Source organism: Hakea prostrata, chromosome 1, assembly GCF_041222555.1.
Source record: "Hakea prostrata isolate BN-2017 chromosome 1, UWA_Hpros_2, whole genome shotgun sequence".
Taxonomy (NCBI): domain Eukaryota; kingdom Viridiplantae; phylum Streptophyta; class Magnoliopsida; order Proteales; family Proteaceae; genus Hakea; species Hakea prostrata.
In genome coordinates, this window is record NC_142600.1 from 68155954 (window position 1) to 68179690 (window position 23737).

The 23737-nt window shown below is 37.6% G+C and overlaps 1 protein-coding gene across 3 annotated transcripts; it reads right to left on the minus strand.

Annotated features, from left to right (window-relative positions):
• Window positions 1-1068: 1068 nt before the first annotated feature.
• ORP2A (OSBP(oxysterol binding protein)-related protein 2A) lies at window positions 1069-23034 on the minus strand. Of its 3 annotated transcripts, XM_089141941.1 has the most exons (12): window positions 22812-23034; window positions 22311-22712; window positions 13582-13941; window positions 12382-12478; window positions 6972-7399; window positions 5962-6117; window positions 4336-4503; window positions 4078-4218; window positions 3464-3694; window positions 3236-3349; window positions 1910-2107; window positions 1069-1781 (listed from the first exon to the last, which is right to left on the minus strand). In XM_089141941.1, the coding sequence occupies exons 1-11, from the start codon at window positions 22983-22985 to the stop codon at window positions 1934-1936; spliced, it is 2445 nt and encodes an 814-aa protein (XP_088998067.1). In that variant the 5' UTR covers window positions 22986-23034; the 3' UTR covers window positions 1069-1781; window positions 1910-1933. The 3 variants fall into 3 exon arrangements, with proteins under 3 accessions (XP_088998067.1, XP_088998068.1, XP_088998069.1); XM_089141942.1 differs by lacking the exons at window positions 1069-1781; window positions 1910-2107 and having other exon boundaries at window positions 3239-3384; XM_089141943.1 differs by lacking the exons at window positions 1069-1781; window positions 1910-2107 and having other exon boundaries at window positions 3257-3368.
• Between the last annotated feature and the right edge of the window lie 703 nt (window positions 23035-23737).

Consider the following 23737-nt stretch of genomic DNA (forward strand, 5'->3'; position numbering starts at 1 on the left):
CTCACACAATTGCTCTTTAAGTGTTTTAATCCATATTGAAAAGAGCTAAGGGCACAACCACATTCAACGGAGGCCAGTGCATGCCCCTATGCAGAGTTAATTGGAAGGCAATAATCCATGTAATCGACCCCATCTAGTTGAGACAAAGCTTCATGATGATGATGCCTTTGAAATGATAAAAAAACACATATAAATATGAGCTAATGATCTACTCCTATGTTCAAGGATAGATAGTGTGTATAAAACTCCTATAGCACATTACTTTCAGATGCCACTAGGTACTACGTAACTCAAACAGTAACTTTCTCATACTACCTTGAAGGGTTGGTCAGTTGGCAACATCTCATAGTATAAGATCAAGAGTTTGAATCCCCTAGAGGCCAGGGGCAAAGGTGTGAGCAAGTTGGTCTTAGCGAACCTCATCCTGCTTATTGTGACGTTTGTTGGGTACATTGTCAAATCTCCATTCCACCATTGTTTATTAGCTTATTTGGAGTTGCATCTTATTCCCTAAAATTTTGAGGAAAAAGAATGCACGACGTCTCGCTCTTCCTTGAAAGCAGAATACCATATTATTGCTTCTACAAATATTGATTATTTCATATGGCTTCATTCTCTTCTTGGAGCTGCCATCTTTTAGCTATATACATATGATGGGATAATCCTGTGCTATATTCTCACATTAAATATATTGAGATTGATTTTCATTTTGCCTGCGATCTTCTTGCATCTAAGCATCTCACCATTCGTAATATCTCTACTCTTATCTCTACTCTTATGAGATTGAGATTGCCTACATTCTCACCAAGGTTTACCCAAATAGTAGTTTCTTCTCTTTCGTTACAACCTGTGGGGCTTTACGCAAACCACAGTTTCTTCCATTTCATGACAAGCTCTGGGTTTAGGAGTGTAATCCTCTTTGATTCGCTATTGGAAAAATACTTCCTAAATCTGTCAGACACCAAAATTCATTTGGATCTAATTTGAAGTATGTCTTGAGCACTTATGTTCATGGAGTTGGGAGGCAAAATCACTCATGGGAGGAAGGGGCTGGGCTTTTATTGTGGCACAACTTTGGCTTCCTTGATAGAGTTGGGAGGCTATTAGAGATGGGTTGCTTCTAGCTTCATCCATTGGGGTTTATGATCTTTTCTTGAAATCAGATTGTCAATCCGTGATTTTGGCCATGAAGGGTCATCATAATTTCTCTTTAGACAAGTTTTTAGTAGGGGTTTGTGGGGTAGTGATTTTCTCTCTTGTTTCTATTTTAGACAAGTTGTTTTTCAATTCATTCCAAGGAATCAAAACTGTTTAGCTCATTTTCTTGCCCAAAGGGTTGTTTGTTTCGTGCTTGGTTGGGGGGCTTCCACCCATGTTTGTAGCAAACCGCTCTCGTTTGTCTTCCAGTCTCTTGATCTGGCTTACTTTAATTAATACATTTCCAGCTTTTTGACCAAAAATATGGGCACAAGACCTTCAACGCCTCGTAGAAACAAGCTGCTATCATAATCTTTATTCAAAAACCACTATTGTTCATAAGAATATAGATGAAACATTTTGCCATATGTTTTGTCCATAAATGTCAAAGCTAGATTATACAGGTTTAAACCCTACATTTAATTAATGAACATGCAACAGCACAGAAATCTGAGGCCAGACCTGATCGTTGTGAAGAACACTTATTCAAGTGGAGTAAGCTCGAACGCTTCTACACCTACACACTTGCAATTGTTCATTGGTTCCTCTACAAACTCTGCAGAAACATAAGCATAAATATCTACCTGCAAAACATTATAGAACCAAATATATTAAATGATTAATGAATGATTCAAAGTTCTTTGGGGGTGGCGATGGCATTGATTTATGAAACTCAAGAGTGACGAGTCAATATATGTAGTAACACAAGTACCTGTATCACATATCTAGATATTATTTAACATTCATCAACAGCCATCTCTCCTGAAAATTCACCAAATATTTGTGGGCATCCATCCCATTTGCTTTGCTCCCTCGCTTCCCAATATCCGCCCACATAGCGGTAAGGCCCGTCGTCACCATCCTTTTGGAACCATCTCGGCTTCCAGCCATTTTCTTGCAACTTTCTGGACTGTAAAGATGATAACTTGATGTAAGTCAAAGAACTTCTACCACCAAGTTGAATTTCACAAACAAAAACGAGATGCGCTAAAATGCAGACTCATTGGTGCACCCAAGTCCTCAACCCTTTTACCAAGGTGATGCTCAGTATAACCACCCCATCAGACCAATAGAAAGAAAGAAAGTCAAAATATAACTCATTATGTGAAGTGTAATAAATCCAAACAAAACCTCCTCATACACACACTTAAGTTCAATCGTATATTAACACAGGAATTCAGCAAGATCAGCAGTGGAAAGAGTGTAAAACTATTTTCACAACAAAGTACCTGTCAAGGCCAGTATGACATTTTTAACTGGCTCACTGGAAGAGTTAAAAGAGTCTGTTCATATATAGTTTCTTTCTTTTATGGGAGATTTAAGACTTTAGTTATTCCTTAATTGAGTTATAACCTCACTCAAAACTCAATATATGAATGGGTCTAAAGCCTCAGATGCAAATTTTGATGAATGAATGAAGTTTGCTTTGCTGGTCAGAAGATTTCAGGCTTAGGCATCCGTGGATTCAGGTTTTGACTTGGTGGGGCTTTGGTAGATCTCGCAGTTTTCCAGTCAATTTTGGAAAACCTTCAACTTCTGATTTCCTGAATCCGTTTTTCAGTCTCTGTTCCCTTTCAGTCCTGTATTTGGTCGTATAAATAATTCCCTGTTTGAGTTCTATTTTGGAGCCCTAAACGACATTGATTCTGCAGTTTCTGAGCTCCTCTATTTATCTATCTATTCTTGGTAAATAGGTTGCTCGACCAAGATTTCAGCCTGACCAGATTTGTTTTCATCTAGCAATTGATAACCTGAGTCACGAGTTGTTAGAAACACCACAATCAACGTTTCAGGAACACCATTAATTAACTATTCTGACCACACAATATGTAGACCATGACCTAAGCCCCCAGACAGCACAGACAGAACCATTCTGTCAATTTGGTTTGCATTCTATACCTATAGGGAAATTCCTAGGGTAACTTCAAATGATATACTCAACTCCTAGCATAAAACCCTGAATTACATTCACAACAAGTTAACAAGATTTGTGCCAAGCTTCGAAAAATGAAGCCCAAAAAACAATAGAGCCACATACCATCCTTTGTCTCCTCTCTAAGCGCAGCTTCTCGGCATTTGCCTTCTCGTACTCCCCATTCTCTAGAGACCTCTGATCTGGTCTCAGCCTTGAATCCGTGGGTGGAAGCTTCTCCTTAATCCGTGACCAAACACTTGGATCAGAGAGAGCTAGAACAGACAATTAGAGATGGATAAGAGGAGAATTGGAGTTCAATACAAGAAAACAGAGTTAATATATCATCTCTACCTTCAGCCCTGGTGTTAGCTCATTTAGTGCAATTGCAAATGATGTTAAGTTGTACCGAGTGAGATTAGGAAGAGGTTTGTTTTTTCTCCATAACAAAGAGGCATCTGGTGGTGGGTTACAACTCTTGGCCTTGGAATTGCAATCACCATTAACGTAGTACATGCTTTCGTCCCACTTCCCAAATAAAGAGGCAACCTTACTTCCCATCACATCTTCAACTGTTCCTTGTACCTATGTAGCATGCATAGCTAAGTTAGTCACTGAAATGAGAAATTGCAAGATTGACCAGCTTGGGTGGCGAATATAATTGCATTGCAGTATCAGATTTTATACTACTTAACCTACATACCCAACTCAAGTGCAACATGTTAATTTTAACTGCTCATCTATGTCCAATTGACAAATGAGAAGCAGTGACATGGACCATTCCAAGCCAAAAGATAGGGTAGTATCAGCAAATATATTTACATTTTCAAACAGCTAATTCCTCTGGAGCTTGTTTAAGTCAAGAGTAGTTATGCCACTTGATGGCTTTGAACAAGACAAGGTATATGCTGTCATCAAGAGAAGGAAAGAAGTGTCAAACATACAACAACTGATATCAAATTACATGCCTGGTGAGGATTACGGTCAAGTATGGACTGTTCCTTGAACTTGAGCTTACAAGAATATTGACGGTTACCCCTTATATACATTGTCCCATGATGATCACAATATACTTTGCCAAGGATAAGATTGTAAATAGTTGTTGTGACCTGTCAGGATGAGCATTTTCAGAATACCAAGAGGAATAAATAGAAAAGGTAAACAAGAATATCAAATACAAGTATAGATACTTAGGGATTGAATAAGGAAAATGCAGGCAAGCATACCTTGCTCCACTGGAAGACTTCACCATCATCAAACTCCAGAGTCAGAACCCCCACAGGATCAAGCTGAATCGAACGCCCCCAAAATTTACTCCTCAAATTGCTGTCCCCCCAAAATTTCCATCCTCTACCTTCACAGTGGCAGGCAATGAGTGTGGGGTGGTGGCTAACCTATTCCAGAAATGATGCACAAACTTAGGAATTGATAAAAAGCATATGGACGACAACTCAGAATACAGGCATTAATATTTCAGCAACAAAACCAACCAAAATCAGAAGGCAATAAATAAATGTAGAAAAACCACACCACTAGTTGCATGATACTAACCATCCACCGCCCTCCCAAAAGGGAGGGGGGAGGGTGGAAATCTAGAAGAGCAAAACATGAAAATTGCAGCTCTCCAGATCCAACTTCAAAAACTCCTACATTGTTCATTGCCTTTTCAAGTGCACAGAGCTAGGACACTGAGAGCAGTATATGGCAGTCAGGAAAGGATTCTAATGTACTCATATCAGTAGTAGCTAAAAAAGCAAGGTCTTCTGTAAAAGGAAGGTCCAAGGTTCCAAGCTACAATGAGTTCAAGTTACACAAGTTCAGATAGTAGCTTAGGATCGAGAGTGAGGTCAAGAGGAGTAGGTAAAGGGTTAGAAGTTTAGGTTCTGATAGAAGGTTTAGAAGCTGACATTAATCTACTGATCCCTGCCAAGAGTAGTTGGTGAGCTGCAGGTCACACTTCATGCCCATGCTCTCATGAGGGATCTCAAGTTCAAGTCTCCAGGATGATACCTCCCCCACTCCACCCTGCCCAAAAACTAGAAAGACCTACATTAATCTCAGGGTTCAATATATGCAGAAATCAGTAGCTTAATAAGAAATTTGACTTAGCCAAAGGTTAAGGACTGAAAACAGTATGTTTGTAGTAAGGCAAAATGGAACAAGGGAGATATCTTCAGATCAGACCCTATGTCAGTCTTTTGACATCAAATTCCCCACTCCCCCAGAAGCGCACACACACATATGCACCCCACTCCCCCAGAAGTGCACACACACATATGCACGCAACAGGTGTAGGATTTAGCCCCCAACCATTAACCAAAGAATAACTTTTGTTGTTACCTCCCATCCCATGACACACTAAATGTACTAAGTTTCAAAGCAAAGAGCCTTCATAAAGTTGAGGCAGGGCACTTGAGAACTCTGAATTAAACAAGAAAGATTGATTGTACACCAAAAGAATCTACAAATAAATTTTGTATCTAAAAAAGAAACCTTGTAGAACCCTGAGCATCTGCTCATAAAATATTTCAATGTTCTATTCACCTAAAAATAAATATATCAATACGCTCAGATGCAACACTTACATGTTATGTATTAATACAAACATATACAAGTCTTTAACTATAGTTTCACTTATTGAAATATAAGAATCAGGTTTTCGTACAGACTTCAACAGTCCCCCACCTAAGCAAAACCATGGACCAGTGGAGCCCATAGTTACAAGATAATAATGCTGCAATAAAAATCATGTCCAAATCTCACTCCAAAACTTAGAACAGATTCCTTGATGGATTATCTACGATGAATTGTATTTGTCTCTGTACTGCTAATAAGGTTATTGAACAACTGACCTTCTCAGAAAAAAAGTGAATTCCTTTATCAGGATAGTCAGCTTCATAAGTTTCCCCCAACAAAGGATTGAATGGTTTGCAGTGCCGACCTTCAGATGAAGCATATCCAGAGACCGCAAAGGCAGCAACATTCAAAATTCTGAGTAGACTATTCCCCTAGTAGCACAATAAAGCCCCATTTGAGAGGAGTAACAAAGGATGTCAAACATCCCAATATGAAAGTACAAGTATATTTTGAAATATCTCAATTTATCAGAAACTAATTCTAGACTATGCAAGTTGAAATACTTATTAAATAAAAGCAGTAGTTGTTATAAATTCTCAAGTTCTGAATATTCAGCAAGAATCATTCCTGGCATCCTGGCAGAGCAAAAAGCCCAAATATTGGCACAAAACAATAAAAAGAAATTCACAAATTTATCAAACCAAGGCACCAAAGATAAAAAAAAGCTGATGAAAAGAAATAAAAAGTCAATGACCACTATCTCAAAAACCTCAACTCATATCAATCATCGATGATGTTAATTCACCAAAATATAAATCTGGATGTTATACACAGTAAGGACTTCACCAGTGCAATCAAAGTATAAATAAAGAAATAACCCACTCCAATCTTTTGATCAATTGTTAAAGAAGCAAATTTGAAAATTATAAACGAATGCCAGAAAATTACATGCACAGTTAGACCCATCTGGTTATGGCACATAAAACTTCCAGAGAAGAATATCCACCAAGTAGCACCCAAAACTAAGGTCAAGTATATTGATGCTCCAAACACTAGGATATCTAAGGGGTTGAATTTAATAGGTGGTTATGGATTATATCACGTTTTAGTCCTTGTTTCTGAGGAGAAGGTAGGATAAAGTTCTCATGTTGTCAAATTTTAGCATATATAGTCCACTATCAGATTAAGCAAGCAGTACAACATAGAATACCTAACATGAAACACCAAAAGAAAATAGGAAAGCAAGACCTTAAATATAACCTTCTAGGCCGGCTACAATACCCACCTTCTGTCCGCACTCATAAGCTCGATCCAATAGGTAAGAATACTCTAAGTCCTCACAGCATTTCTGTAGGGATGAAATTGGTTCATTGAAGTAAACAGGAAGACACACTCTAGTAAGGTCCTTTCCAACATTGTCCTTTATCATAGACCAAAGGCTGACGCCCTTCTCTTGCTCAACAGGTTCAGGAAGTCTCTTTCTCCTTTCAATGTGAGGATAAGTGCAGTTTGCAAGTTCTGTTTCATCATGCATCCTGTCCACAGCATCTAAGTGATTCAAACAGTTGTCCTCATGGTCCACCACTCTTGTTAGATGTTGACTAGATTCACTGAAAGAATCTTTTGTGTCAAAAAAGCAAGTTGCATCTTCATCTGATACTTCCTCAAGCTCTTGCTTTTCAATATCATCTGATGATTCAGTTGTACTCCACTCTGAATACCCAAAAAAAGATATTTAAATAGTTTTTAGTTGACAACTTAAAATGAAGGAAGGGGGGAGGGGGAAGATTCACAACTTAAATAATTTTTAGTTGACACACTAAATAATGTATTAAAGAGTGTCAGCACTGGGCAATAGTTAGCCACAAACAGGAAATTTCGACACAAAGAGTTTCTAACAAAATAAAACAAAAAACCAAACAAGTTGACCATCCCAACCAGAAAAACCTTTCTCAAATGAAGAATAGAAGAAAGACGGAATTACTCTTGACCTTTTTATGACAATTACCATGTATCACCTGAAACCAACAGTAAGAGATAATCTTACCCTTAAATATACTACTTCAGACTCATTATTGGAAACATCTAATACTTCTTTAATATAGAAAGGTTGAACCCACAACCACCTCTTTTTCAATCTCTCCCTTTTATCTTTCTATCTCACTGCTGTGATCTCCGAATATCCAGTAATAGTGAAGAGCATAATTTGATTCCCTTGAATACTGCTTTGGATACCTAGAAAGAAATTTCAGACATGTTCGCAACTCTTTCCCCCCCCCCCAACTCCTAAATACATTAAAAATTGAGTGTGAAAGAGGGGGGGGGGTTCAAAAGGGTATTGGGGAGACTGAAGAAGAGATTCAGGAAAAAAGAAAGAAATCAAAAGAGAGAAAATACAGTTGGGGGAACAACAGGTGATTGTAATTATTTAAACAAAAACCAATTAGATGCAATCAAAAAATGAAATCCAAAACTCAAAAGCTTCTCTTCTAACAGTGATTTGTTCAAAGATTGAAACCCAGATATGAAAGATGAGCCTATCAGTAGGGGATCATATGGTAGTATTTGGAATCAGTGGCCTTGCTAATGATTGGTACTTGCTTTTCAACATTTTTGTTTTTATTTTCTTCAAAATAAGAGCCTCAGATTGACATTTAAAATTAATTAATACAACCTGAAGAACACTGAAAAAGAAGGGGAGGGAAGTAGAGGTAGACCCACCAAAATATTTTCTTTCACCCTGTTCCTCCCCCCCCCCCAAAAAAAAAAAAAAGTGAAAAAGAAAATCACAGTAAAGGCCAGGAGGCACCATGCCAAGCCTGAGTCAAAAAGTATTTGCACACATATCAAGAAATATATTAGGATCATTGTTCCCCCAAACATAATTGAAGAAGAGAAAAATAGAATTCAATTGAGGTTAGGGTTCATATGATAGTTCAAGAGACAAGATGGTCGCATCAGGTCCATCAAGGGCAGTAGGGTTACTAATAATTAAGATGTTCAAACTAAGCTGTTCCTAAACTTAAAACACTGTTGGACTGGAGTTTGTGAAGTAGCAATCTTGAGTAATTGTCAGAAATGCAGAAGTTTGCAACTTTGTATGTTTGTTAGCAAGGTCAGAAGTGATGTGAACCAGACCCAGGGCCATCCCAGCAGGGAACCGAAGGGCCAAAACAGGGCCTAGGGTTGCTGCCCAGCACCCTACGGCCCTGAAGGAAAATTGCACAAAGCAAGGGGCATTTTGGTAATTTGGACTATCATTACTGTCCTAAACAAGTCCAATTAGGGTTAGATGATTCAGGCTCTTTTTGGTATCAATTCTCATTCTCTATTATGCATATTTAAAAGAAATAAGTACAAGAATTCATTGTTGGTCAGGAAAATGGTTTGGTGAATTTGTCAAATTAAATTTGGATGAAAAATAAGTTTGGGCAAATAAAAATTATTAGTAATGATGTGAGCAGGAAAGGGATGTGTTTTTAAACTGTGTTGCTTCCCTCTTCCTAAATTTAGCTTTTTTTGTGTTTTGTAACTTGTGCTAATGAGTGTTTTCCCATATTCTATTGACAAAGTTCATTATGGTTTTGGAGTTTTCTATTATTTTAAATAAAAATAAACTGATATGATGCCACCTTTGCCTGAATGGGGTTAGATGAGCCTCAGCATATTAGTAGGAGTCCAACTCTATTTTTGTTTTGGTATTTGATTTAGCTTAGGTCAAGTTATGAAAGAGTCCTGGTCTAGCTAGGAGTCCTACTTAGAGAAGGATTCGTTTAGATGCAGTCCAAATTCTCCTGGGAGGGTAGACCTACTCTTGTTTTGAAATTTGAACCATCCTAGGCTGAGATAAGTTAGAGTCCTAAGTAGAATGGGAGTCATAAGTACAATAAAAGTCCTAGTTTGATTTGCTTTCTAATTTTGAGTCCTAGCTAGGATCCTTTAATGTAAGACTATAAATATAAACCCGCACCTTTACACAAGAAATCTTGATGAATTATTCAATAAATTTTGCCAAAAGGAGAATTCATTGAAGTGTTGGGTTACCAAGGAGGAGGCCTGCCGCTGGTGGTGTCTTCTTATCTTCTACAATTCATCAATTTTCCTCTCCTCTACAAGTATTCAAGTGGCCACCGCTGCCCCTACCCTTTCTCTCCTCTTTTCCCCTTCACAGACTACTTTTCCCCCTCCCCTTGTCTGCAGCAGCCTTCCCTCTTTTTCCCTAACCCTAACTCTTCTAGTCCTCAACTCCTATCTCCCATCACAGGCCTAGAACAACACCACTTTCTTTCACAACCATACCCTATCGCACTTTCCCCTTTTTTCCTCTTGTCAGCCATAGTTCTTCACCAAACCCTAAACCTAGGTCTCCCATCCTCTCTCCCACATCCCAATGGCTTTTGGCACAATGACTCCATCCCCTTTCCAAACTTTTGATCCCCATTCCCATCCCTAATCACTTCTCAAAACCCTAAAATTTCTACACTTCACCTTCTTCCCCAATACCTTATTAACCCTAACCTCCTATCACCTAGGTCTCTCAAACCCTTCACCTGCATCCACTTTCCTTTGGGATTCATCATGCCCTAAGCCTCCTCTACTTTTGACCCTAACCCTAACCACCCCCAAGAAACCTTATAATTACAAAATTCTAATTTCTAGATTTCCAAAAACCTAGAAACCTGAATCTGAATTTTAAAACAACCCAATTCAGAATTAGATTTCCATAAACCCTAACTCCTAAATTGTCACGACCCCAGTTTTCACAAGCTTGGTTGGGCCCACATTATGGACATTTAACTAGGGCACGTGACAATTCCTTTCTTTATCAACTTATTTATAACTACTAAAACAAAATACTAAACTAAACATTCTCAAGAACAAAACAAACAACTTGTTTGACAGTTTTGACTCGTAAAAATATGTACATAGTCTAAAGTCCTGTTATGTTTACATTTGACCTTTCAACAGTGTCTAATTCAGTGCATACAGTCTCAAAGGAATATATACATCTACAATCCAATTAAGCAATACATCAGTTGCAACAAAAAGAAAAAGGTTTCCATTTTCAACTTTAAAGGTAACGTCCAAGTGGCAGCACCCTTACCCTTATCACGTATCTGAGGACTTGTTCCTGTTCCATGTGTATGTCTTGACCCTAGTTTTGTTAAATATCCGTTCTCCCACATGAACCCCAAACAATTACTATCTATTTTGAATACGCAGGAGCTAACGGGGTTTTCCCCTTTTTTTTTTTCTCTCTCCTCCCCACAGTTTTCCTCTCTCCTCTCTTGTCTTTCTCTTCTCTCTCCTCTCCTTTCTTCTATTCTTCTTCTCTCTCTTCCTTTAATGTTCTACAAATCCTATTTCGCTATACTTCACTTTTTCTTTCTTTCCTCTCTCCTCTTCTCCACTCCACTTCTCTCTCTCTCTCCTCTCTCCTTTCTTCTTCTCTCTCTTCCTTTAATTTCTACCACTCCTCTCTAGCTATCTCTTTTTCTTTCTTTTACTCTCTCCTCTTCTCCACTATTCTCTCAGTTCTCTCTAACCATTCAATTTCTCTCTTTCTCTCCCTCTTATATTAGGCACATATGGCATAACATTAACCTCATGCATGCCACTTTTGTACTTTTGTAACAATCAACACGTAGGTGGGAGGGATAGTGGGAGGTGTCACTCCCTTCTCCTCTCTCTCCTCCCTTTTACCAAGTATAATAATGGGTATATATATATATATATATATATAACTTAATAGTGAGCTTCTTTATGGGCCCGTTGGCCCGCTTTACTATCTTATGCAAGGCCTACCTTGAGGTGTGAATATTAATAAACTCCGGGTTCAAAAAATTATGCTGATCATTTCCTTGTTTTCAATTCACTCTAATTATACCGTTGTGGGACCCACAAGTGATGTCTAACCTCGACCAAAATATCAATTGGCATCTAGCCTTATTTAAGCTATTCTTTCACCACAATCAGATCATTTGATGAAATCATTAAACCAACCATCAAGATCCTTTAATAATCTTAAGGATTGACACATTCACACAAAATAATAAAATAATAATATAAAAAGATGTGGGGCATCACATAAACCCTAGCCAAACCTTGCCTATCCTTTCCAAGCCTTAGATGCATTAAAACAGCTCTTATACCATAAGCACAGGGTTCAAGAAACCAAAGTTACAATTTGGAAGTTACATCAAGAAGAGGTCAGAGTAACTTAGGTGCAAATTCATCACCAAATTCGGCCTTTATATGAGAAACAAGTGTAGGATTGGATCATATACGTATTATGCTTTAGATCCCACGGATTTTCTATGCTTTGGCTGCCTCTAAGGGCTTAAAGTAAATGTAATCATGTTGAATACAAAATTAGCATTTATACTTCGCTTGATTTGGTAAAATTTCTGCTTCAATTTGATGGGGTGATTCCAATTCCATAGTTATTTGGGATTTATTTGCATTTGTTAAAACTCACAAGTCATAAGGTCATATCAACTCAGACAATGCTCTACTAAAAGGCTGACTTTGATTATGACATGACCCAATTATTGGTATGGGGTGGTTATTAGACAAGGTCTACCCAAAATTGATTAGATCATGTGAGCATGAAGTATTGCAACATATAAAAGGCTCTTATTGAGGAGGGAAAAAAAATGAAGCAATAACATGGATAAGATTCTCAAATAGCATACCACCATATTTTCCATGTCCAAGACCCGAATATTCATTCTTTGTTAAGTGGTACTGGCTTTCATGTAACCCAGGAGCTTCAACTTCAATATTTGCTGCCTGCAAGTGCAAAATGAAAATTAATCCACATTAAATGAGGTACATGAGGAAACCTATTCTAGAAGAAAAATAGAAGAAAAATTACTCACTCCATTCAAGAACTGGTAATTATGAGTACATTATGATCAGTGCTGAATAAATTTGACTAACTCCATAAATAAACTAGTAATTATGAGCACATAATATTAATGTTCAATGAATTCATAGGAGAGAACCAGTAACACAAACCAACAGCAGTTGTACCTATCTTATAACACTTAACCCAGTAGAAGTCTTCTCCACTGAGCTGATTTAGTTTTCTACAAATATTCCATAATAAAAAAGCAGAACATCAAAATTTAACTATTTAAGCATGTCTCCATGTAGAAGATTGGTCCACATTGTATGAGGAAGCTCCAAAATAAATACAAAACAAAATCTACTAAAAAATAAGCTGTCCACTAAGGGAATTTAAAGACGATCAATAAAGCCAATAGCAAAATTTGTAATACATTGGCAAGCTAAAACGCATGTACATATTTTCAAAAACTTGAGTCGCAGGCATGTTTTTTGTAAACTAGTTAAATTCTAGCAAGTGAGATAATCTTCCTTGTCACCTCACTGGAAAAAAAAATGTACAGGAAACTTGCTCTTTAGGCAACCAAGTTTTTTTATATTGTCTGCCCTAGGACTTGATCTCTCTGAATCTTTAAGAAGAAAACAAATTGATATAGTGAAATACTGGAATTGAGAGAAAACATGGCTGTCACAAAATCAATTAAGGAAAGGTTCGTTAACTCCATTCCATTTCAAAAGGATCAGTGAACCAAAAAGTGCACACACCTCCAACATTAGTTGCCGCTAATAAGGATTTAGGAAGCCAATCAAACTGTTGAAATCTTTTCTTGCACTAGAGAGACAAGCAGATCGAAATTCATTAACTTTTTATGAAAAATGGTACCAGCCACAAATCTGTCTATCCCATTGTTTGATCAGAGGATCAGTTATCTCATAGGTAAATGCTGTTAACAATGATTGATAGGAAATTATGTTCCCAGAAATAGATAAAACAGACTGATGCTACATCTTATGGAAGTGACAATCTTGCAGTAAATGGGAAGTACCTCCAACTGCCTTAAGGTGTCAAGCAGATTCGATCGTTCATCACAAAGAAGTTTAAATTGCCCTTGTACCTCTGAAAACTCTGACAGCATGATCCGCTCACAGTCCTGGATAAGAACCTCATTTATGCCATCTTCAAGTAACCGATTTCTAAGTTTTTCAGTGGATACAGATAAGGCATTTGAAATGTGGGAAAGCTTATCATTAAATGGTTTCAGGGAAAACAGGTTCCTTGCTGAGACCAAAGCATTGATCCAAGCCACACGATCTTTCTTTGAGTTGGTTCTCAAATGTAGAGTCTTTGTAGCAGTGAATATGTAGAATCGTCGATCATCAGACCTACTTTCACGGAATGATGAGATCTGAAGACGAAAGGAAAAGGACATTTTTTGTCCAATTAGTTTTAAAACTATACAAGCAAATGAAGAAATTAATACTTTCCTGTTAAAAAAACCACACAAAATCACACGTTTAGATGCCCAGCAAATATTTTACTGTACACTAAAGCTAACAAAAAAGTATCCTATGAGTATGAATGATACAATCAACCCAAGGAGCTCACTTGGCAAGCACCCACGCCTCCCAATTAAGGAGTCATAAGTTCAAACCTAACCATTCACATGCGGTATGTACGACCCTTGATTTTAAAAATGACCTCAGAAGATACTGGGAAAGGATTTCCCGGCCTGCAAAAACCATGTCTACCTGATCCACACTTGCTTCCTAAAACATGGCAAATTTTATAAGGCTGAAATTTGGTAGACATCAACAATCCAAAGTATCCTGTTTACACATCAAGTTTCAGCACAAACAGATTATGCCACATGGAGAGTTAAAATAATAAAATTTTATGGACTACCACAAGACGATGCAGAGTAACTCAAAAAAATATATCATTCATGAGAAGGTAGAGTTGAAATTCAGCAGACAGGCAATCTAGACAATTTCCTAAATATCCAGAAGTTAAAATTGCACTATCACTTCTCCAAAGAAAAATTACATCTGCGGAGCAGGCAAGCAGTATGATCTACTCAGGCTACTGAAGCTGTACATAAATAATGGCAACAAGTCTACACTACAATATTAGTAGTGTCAGTTTCTGTCCACTGTGAGTTTACATCACTTTATAATTGTAAGGGTGTATTGGGAATTATACCATCTCACTTAAAGAGTCTCTCGTGGTGTTCTGGTCGATATCAATCAATGCTGAATGTTTTCTTTAGAAACCCTATGTGATCAGAGAACTAGGTCTTCCTATTGCTGTGAAGTGGATGTTTCATCAACCACCAATTGGCCTACTTCAACAAACACTTGTGGTACCCTATGTTTGGAAGAATCAACTTGTCTGTAAGATCAGACAAATATTTTAGGGCACTGGGAGTTGTATGCTAATAGGTTTTTCAACCAAGAATGATTCTGATCCAATAAATGACTGCAAAGTAACTTCAGATCTTCAATTTTCAGCATTTCTGGAAAAAAAAACTTGCTTCTGCAATTACTAATCAATTATTTTGTGTTGCATGGCAGAACCCAAGCCTTCTGTGGAACACATTAATGTCCAGACAGCTTCAAGAAAATTGAATAGTGTTCCAATGACCTTATCTGAAAACAGTTTGTAGAAGTCTGTATACCACCAAACAAAGGATGGATTATGTTGAGTGACAATGTAAAATCCCACTTTACTTGGTTCTGCCATTCTGGAACGGCATGGAGCTCTTTTGTGGCCGCTAATGTTATGCTTCATAAGACTAAGACATTTGTGAATCATGTGATGCAGATGGTAAGCCCGTTTGGAAAGAAGTATGAGAGAGCACATAACATGAAGTACAAGAAGCAAAAGCACTGTTCACATGAGCATTGTTACAACCCATATTTTGCCTTCAAGGTGGAGACCATAAAATACAGCTGGAGTCTAAAAGCCTTTAATGTAGACTTGAAAACCTAGGAGTTTCTAATCATGCTTTCCCTTGGTTTCTATTTCTAGTAGATTCTAACTTCTTGTAAGCTTATAACTTTGGAATTAGTAACCTTCCATTTTCAATAGAGCAAGTGTCTGCTCTCTATATGTATGTAACAGGCTGCACGCAACCTCAGCACCATTTCGAAGATTGATTAATGAAGCAATGCTTTAAGTTCTCCTACTCTCTTGTCCATGTTTGAAGGACAAGTAGGGCTACGGCATGTTATGTGTGTCTCGAATTCTTGTATCCAGTTTCAAGATTGACCCAATCTAACATATTTAATGGGTGACTTGAATGACCCGATGGATCAACCAATTTACCCAACTGAAGTACGACTTATATGACTCAAGTTATCTTGTAAAACCATTTTGATATTTGGGGATTTTTCCCTTAGGGTTTGGGCTGAGAGTTTGTAATGCCAATTGGGTGTTGCAAGGATTTCTATTCTAATCCTCTTCCGTATATAGAGAAGGTTCTTCTTCACCCATAGATGGAACATATCGTGTTGGTGTGTGAACCACATTAAATCTCTGTGTTGTCTCTATTTGTTTGCGGTTTTCGCCCATTATTTCTTGGTGGTGGTTTCAAACTTCCAATAGAGATGAACTATATCCATCCCCCTTAAATAAATATCTTATTTCCCTGCTTTCTTCTCTTGTTCAACCAAACTTGTGTTGAAGCTGTGTCTCTGTTGCTTCTATTGGAAGAAGACCACCAAAAGTTTGATCATCTCATCATCAAGTTGTCTGTGTTGATTGTTGCTGCTGCTCCACCAGTCAAGTTGGGACTGTTGCTGCACAGAAGTTGTATGACTGGTGCAACATCAAGCCAACCCTTCTTCCATCCACCAAACCTCTATTGGAATTTTGAATTCCCATTCCATCTCACCTTTCCTTCAATCCTCCATCCACCCATCCATTTGCTCTGTCGTTGAGACCTGCAACCCTTTACTTTTTAATTTGGTATTTGGTGACGTATCTCTCAATCAAATCATTGAAATGGAACTACATTTGCAAAAGTGCTTTTTCCATGTGTGAGCACATCAGCACTGCCTGATTGAATATCTACTGTCTGGTTAGGTCGCATACCCTAACCTTCTACTTTCTACACAAAGTTTCTACTTGTTTGTGGGTATGGATTCAGAGAGTACTTCTCAAGAAAGAACTATGTCAAAAATACCTGTTATGAAATGTGCTTTTCCTTTAAGCTGAATTGATAGTCCACTGGCGACTACTAGAGTACGCTGAATGAAATGTTAAGGAACTTTGCATCCATCTGCCACTCCCCATAGATATCAAATATCTAGTGTACCAAAATTCTTATTGGGGTAAGCTTTTTTCTATACTAAACTATGATCCTCAGCCTGTCAAGAGTCAAATATTAGCTGGTGAGAAGATCTCCATGAATCATTCTTACTCCAGATTCAGTCGATTATATCACCTTCTGAGGTTAAACATGACTGCAGTACCTCTTCCAAGGATATTTGGATTTTGTTGCTAATGGTGATTGCCAGTGACATGTTGATGGCGTTCCTGGTAGAGTTCCTTGATGTGGCATGCATGGCCGTAGAAATCCACCTTTTGCTCCAATTGTTTGTTGGTGAACTCATTGTGGTCCCAATGACCACCATATTGAGTATTGACAAATTTTGGATCAAGTGTGGCAAGCGTAAATCGGAACTACACTAATTTGTCACTAATGGGAACACTAATTAGGGCAGCTGTTGCGCTCTAATGATGCTAATCAAAATCTATCAGCTGGAGTTGGTGCTCCTCTCATAATGATATCCTCAATCAACTCCTAAATGGGTTCAACAACTTGAGACAACCTCAAAAAACCCACAGCCACATCAGCTTAATCAAGTATATCTACATGATCTCCTAATCCTCCAACCCTTGGGTCATTGACTTAAAACATATCATCACATATGACTGGTAACAAAAAATTGTTTTCTTCAACTTAAGTCTATTTCTTCATAGAAGGATGTTCTTAGGGATACTAGTGATGGTGTTTTCCTTTTTTAGGACAATGTTTTCCTTTGTTTATTGTGCTTCCAGTATCCTATGTTCCTCATGTTCCAAAATTGCCCCTAAACCTTCACTATGTTTAGTATGGACCATGTTACTAATTTTGGTTAAACATGCGAACTTTCGTTTTTTTTAGAAAATCGAAAAGATTTCAATAAAGTACTAAGGTTTGACCAAAACTAGCTTGACCAATTCTATTCTAGTCTTTTTAAGAGACTCTCCTCTTTCAGTCACATGTTCTTGATTTTTACCCCCATTCACCTTATCTCCACAACTCCTTACCTTCAAACACCTCTTTTGCTTCTTCTATAGGGATTTTGCGAGATTCTTGCAAAGTGAGTTCCAAACTTCCCATTTTTTTATTTATGTTTTGTTAATATCTTTAATGATCTTGTATTACTTACGTCCAGTACTTGAAGTACTACTACAAACAAGGGATGGAACCACTAGTTCTAGGCAGGCACTTAACACAGAACTGAAGTTTAGGACATTGTGGTTTCTAGTTGGTCTTTTGTATTTTGTTGACTTGTTGTCTATGTAACTACATAACCATTATATCAAACAATTCATGTATGTTGATGATTTTATGCCTGTATGCATTACAGTTTGTACTTCTTAGAACCAGTCATTTGTTAGAATTGATAGAAGAGGATGAACTAAAATTTGATAAAAAATTCAGACCTTTTAGACAAAAACTCTTTTCTTACTTGGTAGATCTCCAAACCTCAGTTGAATATCGTAAAACTGTTTATGCTGATAAAATGTTATAAAACTAAAGGATAACTAGAAGAGCTATAGCAAAGATAAGAAAGAAAAATACAACAAGATGAAAGTAATCTCTCCCTACACATTGTGTTGTGTGCATTCTTTATTTATAGTAGAAATAAAGATATTATAATTTATTTTTTTACATGAAAATATCAGAATCTTCAAGAAAAAAAAATATATAATATTCAAAATGATTCTTGCACACAATAAGATGCCCTTGGTATGGAAGAATAGATTTCTACCCATGATAGAAGGTGCATAGAATGGAAATGTGGATCCCCAAGATTGCATGTTGAGGTGACTAAGATCTTCTATTGGAAGTTACACCTTTTGATATTATCTCTTTGGGGGTGGTGGACATCCATAATAAGTATTATTTATAACACATGAGACCAGATTGCTTGGCTCTAATACCATATAGCCACTATTGGAGCTAATTAACCTTGCATTTTATCGTAAAAAAACATGAATAGACTTTACTATATTCAACTAAGGTTTGGAGATCTACCAACTAAGAAAATAGAATTTGTCTAAAAAGTATGATTATTTATCAATTTGTAGTTCATCCTTTTTTATTAATTTTTCATTTTTATCTTTGTTTAATCTGAGAATACCCTTCTGCTCCTGAAGTGGAAGTGGATATTTACAATCTTTCTAATGAATTTAAGGATTTTTTTGTGTGGATATTATAGCAAATATTGAAAAGCCAAAGTTCCACATTTTGGAAATGAATAGAAGTAATTATTTGTCATGGTGCCTTGACATGAAAATGCATCCTCAAGCACAAGGTCTTGCTAATACAACTACAGAAATTGAAAACTTAAATGAATAGGATAAAACAAGTGCACTAATGTTTATTCATCGTCATTTGTATGTGAGCTTGCATGCTCCGTATTCATTTGTTGTTTACCATTAACACATGGCATGGTTGTATCCTTTAAAATACATTTTTGAACTTATGTGTCTTCAACAAAAAAATATAATTTATGATAAAATTAAAGTTCAATTTGGTGCTATTCACACATGGCCTGCTGATAACAAATATTTATTTGGCTTAACTCATTCTAATATTGAGGGTCCACATAGGATCAAAGTCTATCCAATTTTAATTATTCCGTTTCTACCATTGTCAACTATACACACATCATAGTCATATGTTCAAGTTCAGTTTGATGTTTATTTAAAAGTTTACATACTTATATCACTCTAGAGATTACCCAATGGATATTTCGGCTTTACATACCAACAATGGCATTACTGGGTATACCTTGTGTGACTCAGTAGGTTTGTGATTGTGTAGCTTTAGTGTTTTATTTTGAATATATTATAACCCACAATTTGAGAAGGCGGTACACAAATCAAACTGTAGGTAATGTTTCTCTCTTCGCTTGTCCTATCAATATCAGTCTCTTTTTTTTTTTTCTTCTCCTACTCTCAATTTCCGCTGTTTCTAAATGCCCTCTTTTTGTCATAGACACAAATAAACATATTTCAGGTGATGTTAGGTTTTTGCATGTGTGAGATCATTGGGCGACATATAAAAGTACAAATTGATCTGTTTAACATTCAATATGATTCTGGGATATTGCCTCTACATAAAGTGCATGATCAATAAACTAGCTCACAGAAATAAAGTGTTCATAATATAAGAAGGTTAAACTAAGAGAGCAAAACAATAGGCAAAGTTTATCATGGTTGGCTCACGAATGGAAGCACCAAATGTGCCACATGGAGGGTTGATTTGGTAACCATTGAATAAGAAGGGTGTTGTAAATTTTCAAAGTGAAACTTAACCATGTATCCTCATGTATCTTAGCCATCATCTTTCTTTTTCAAAATGTTATGGATCGTCAAAACTTGCAACTAGAAGAAAAGTGGCCCTCACTGACCTACAACTACCTAACATCATAAAATCTGAGAGATCACTAGACCAGTTTTCCATGTTAACAAATAAAATTGAGGAGAAGTGAAGGCTGTCAAAGGTGCTTGGCACCCTAGGCACCAGGTGAGCAAAACAACCACCTGCCCCCTATGAGATGAAAAAACCCACCCTGTTGGATGCTAGCCACTTGGATTCTCATTTGCCTCCCGACTGATGCTACCATACAGCATGGTAGCAATCCCCCTCCCAAAAATGGTGATAATATCACACAATAAAGTGATAACTAGCAATTACTTAACTCATAGTAATTATGACAAGCTAGAAAGGAGCTTAATAATTTCAATGGAGTTCCCAATTACTCAAGAAATCTTAATTTATAGATTCTCCAAAAGAATAAGTACACACATCATCACCACAAAGGATACAGAAGTTAGTTTAAGAAACTTATGCAAAAGAATTGAAATAAAATAGAAGGCATAAAATAATATAGCAATTAAATTTAATAATCTAATTAAATCTCTTCTACACAACCTTCCTCCACCAAAAAACAAAAAAAGCATTCAATGCCGAGACACAACATACAATAAAACCAAAACCCATAAGAAATATAGATTTCAAAAAATAGCAGAAAGTGCGTAACAGATAATCCAGAATAATAAACTACCAACCGTCCTCTTGGATTAACTTCAGGTCTCACTAACAACCACCATGCAGCCTCATGTTCCCATTTAGATTCGCTGAAATCTATCTAAATCGAAAAAGCCAAAAGTGAAAGGGGAGTAACCTAATGCCTTTTCAGCACCTTAACATGGACCAGGAAAGAATCGAGGGTACATCTGTAGCATATGCTCAGATTTTGGTCCCGCGCAAAATAATAGCTCCTAAAAAGAGGAAAAACAAAGGGGGACCCCAGACCAAATGAAGAAATGCTCCGATAATCCAACACCCATTACGACTGAGAAAAGAATAGGAAAAACCAAGATTGAAAGAAAGCTAGTGACATATCGAAGATTACTTTCTTTGCACTAAAAGATCCAATTCCCAAGCTATTGGAAAACTGAAACGCACTTAAGCTGCTTGCTTCCAGCTATCATCTGTCGTACACTAAATCGAAAGGGTTGATCGCTGCTGAACTCCCGACTGTAACAGTGACGAAGATGAAATAACAGTATAAAAAAAAATGTACAGAAAACTCCGGAATGAAACGATTTGATTGGATTAGGTTTAAATGCTCAGAAATCAACTCAGGCGTCCAGTCAACGCAAAGTAACTAACCCTCGTCCCTCGGAGAGGAAAACGTGAAAAAAAAAGGAAAAGGCTTTACCGAAAACCTCACCGTTCCGAAATCAGGACCATCAAGGCCACATGCTGGCTTCCACCGTAAGTATCGAGGATAGTGGAAGGGTTGTACGAGTACAACTTACAGGGGACGCGAGCGTCAGGAAACTGTCCGAAGGTCAGTTGCGCAGTTCCATTTCACGAAGAGCTGATGTCGAACTACGAGGTAACCGGAGGCCTAGACTCGCCCCTTGCTAGAACCTAGTGACCTATTGCTTACAACCGCAGGCCTATTTGATGGCCCTTCGCGACTGAGAGCCCACCTGATGATGTGACCCACTAGAGACTAACAAGCAGTGAAACTGCGATGAAGGGTTAGAAAAAGTAAATGGCGAGAAAAAGGGACTGAAAACAGGGAAGAGAGAGACAATGTTACACGGCACCAGGCAGAGAGAAATTTGCTAGGCCGGAACGCTAGGTACAGTCTTTTCTTGCTACAGTGCTACAGTCCTTCCTGGCGAAACGAGAAAACCAGTGGTTCATAGAACTTACGCCGATACCTATGCCGGCGAGGAAGAAACTATACTAGGAAATTAAAAAAAGATTTAAAAAAAAAAAAAAAAAAAAGAAGTGACTGAAACTTGTAAAGACTGGTTAAGTTATAGTCTTTCTTCTCATTTTTTCAAATGGATGGATAGTGAAGTTTCTGTCAAGCAAAATAAAAAAAAGTCCAGATTTTCCTGATTGGTTGCATTGGTTAAAAGAGATATCGTCTTCTAACTAAATTTGCACTTTGCAAATGCTCACATACGTACCTTGAGATGAACGACACCAACAGGTTTCTCTTGCTTTCGTCTCCCTTTGCTGTCGAGACGTGAAAGTCGCCCCATAGAAGCATCTCCTATCACTCGAACTTCACCTCTCGTCGATAGTACATTAAGATTTTCCAAGGGCTGGATTTTTGAGTAAGAAAGGACACCATTTCTCAACAAGAACCACCGAGATCTCCATCCCTTGCTATAATTGGTCCACTTGTAAAGAACTCCGGCGACATTAACGTCAGATCCCGTTTTCCTCCCAGCATTGCAGTCAGATCCAGCAGAAACCGAAGAAATACCTCTTTTAATCGTTGAAACCTCTGGTGATCGATCTCCGATCCCATGGTCCTCCAGAGAGATACAACACAACGGATGCATTTCCTTTACTCGCATTCCGATCTACAGATTGAATTCAACAGTCAAATCACCACGAATCTTCACTGCAACAAAAGAAAGAGACGAAAAAGAACAGAAAAGAAAAAAGTGTTGGAGCATTACAGATTTAAGAACAAATCTCCGTTCAGTAAAGACGAAGAATTGCTTCGAACTCTGACCGGAAGTTCTGAAACGGTGCAGAACTCCAGCGAGCGTCTCTGTTGGGTTTGAAGAGAGGGAGATTTGTTGAATTTGAAGAATTAATATAAAAAAGGATCTCCCTATATATACACGCATGAAGAAGGTGCAGCAAGGTTGGTGACAGTGTCGTAAATTCGTAATTCAATGACTTGAAGTCGAAGACTAGAACATGTTGCGATTATATCGTCAAGGAATTTCTCGGGAGATGCTCGTTTGCGGATTTTAATTTTTCATTATTGATAAGATTGAAAATTACTTACCCTGTTTGGGGCCCGGTCCTGTGGCTGTCGGGGTGGGCCCGAAGAGCGTTTATTAAAAAATAAATAAAAAAAATTCTGGTAATCAGCTTTTATTGAAACTTGAGAGAGCATTTACTGCGTAATCATGAATATTACCCTTTCCGTGTAGCTCGCGGCACATATATCTTCGCCTTTTGCCCTTCAAGCAAGTTTCTTGAAATGACGATACTGCCCTTGGACTCGCAGTTAACCCTTAAAAGTTAAAACCACGATGCGCTGAGGGTGGAGAGACCGAAAATGCAATATCTTGCAGACACGTGTCAGGGGAATCGAGCTATGGACGGTAAATGTCACAGCCGGTCATCACATGTGGCACGGTTACCAATTGCCCACGCTTCCGTGATCATTTTCTAGTCCCCATGAAATTATTTTACAATTTTTTCTTTTCTTAGTTCAAGATAATATACGTGCTTCAAGTTCCTCACACGTGGTTGATGACGTCATTCTGATGTATTATCATTTTCCCGTATTACCCCTGATTTGTTTGTCAATTCGTCTCGATGATTATCGGTTCTAGTCATTTCAAACAAAATTTAAATTCATGAAAGT

What these genes read in the sequence shown, in the direction of transcription:
- ORP2A (XM_089141941.1), bottom strand. Translation starts at nt 22,985, where the DNA reads ATGCGTGTATATATAGGGAGATCCTTTTTTATATTAATTCTTCAAATT. An exon ending in TTGACCGTAATCCTCACCAG is followed by an intron (nt 3,695 to 4,077) that starts GCATGTAATTTG and finishes CATGCTACATAG; the next exon opens with GTACAAGGAACAGTTGAAGA. An exon ending in TAGAGAGGAGACAAAGGATG is followed by an intron (nt 2,108 to 3,235) that starts GTATGTGGCTCT and finishes TCATCTTTACAG; the next exon opens with TCCAGAAAGTTGCAAGAAAA.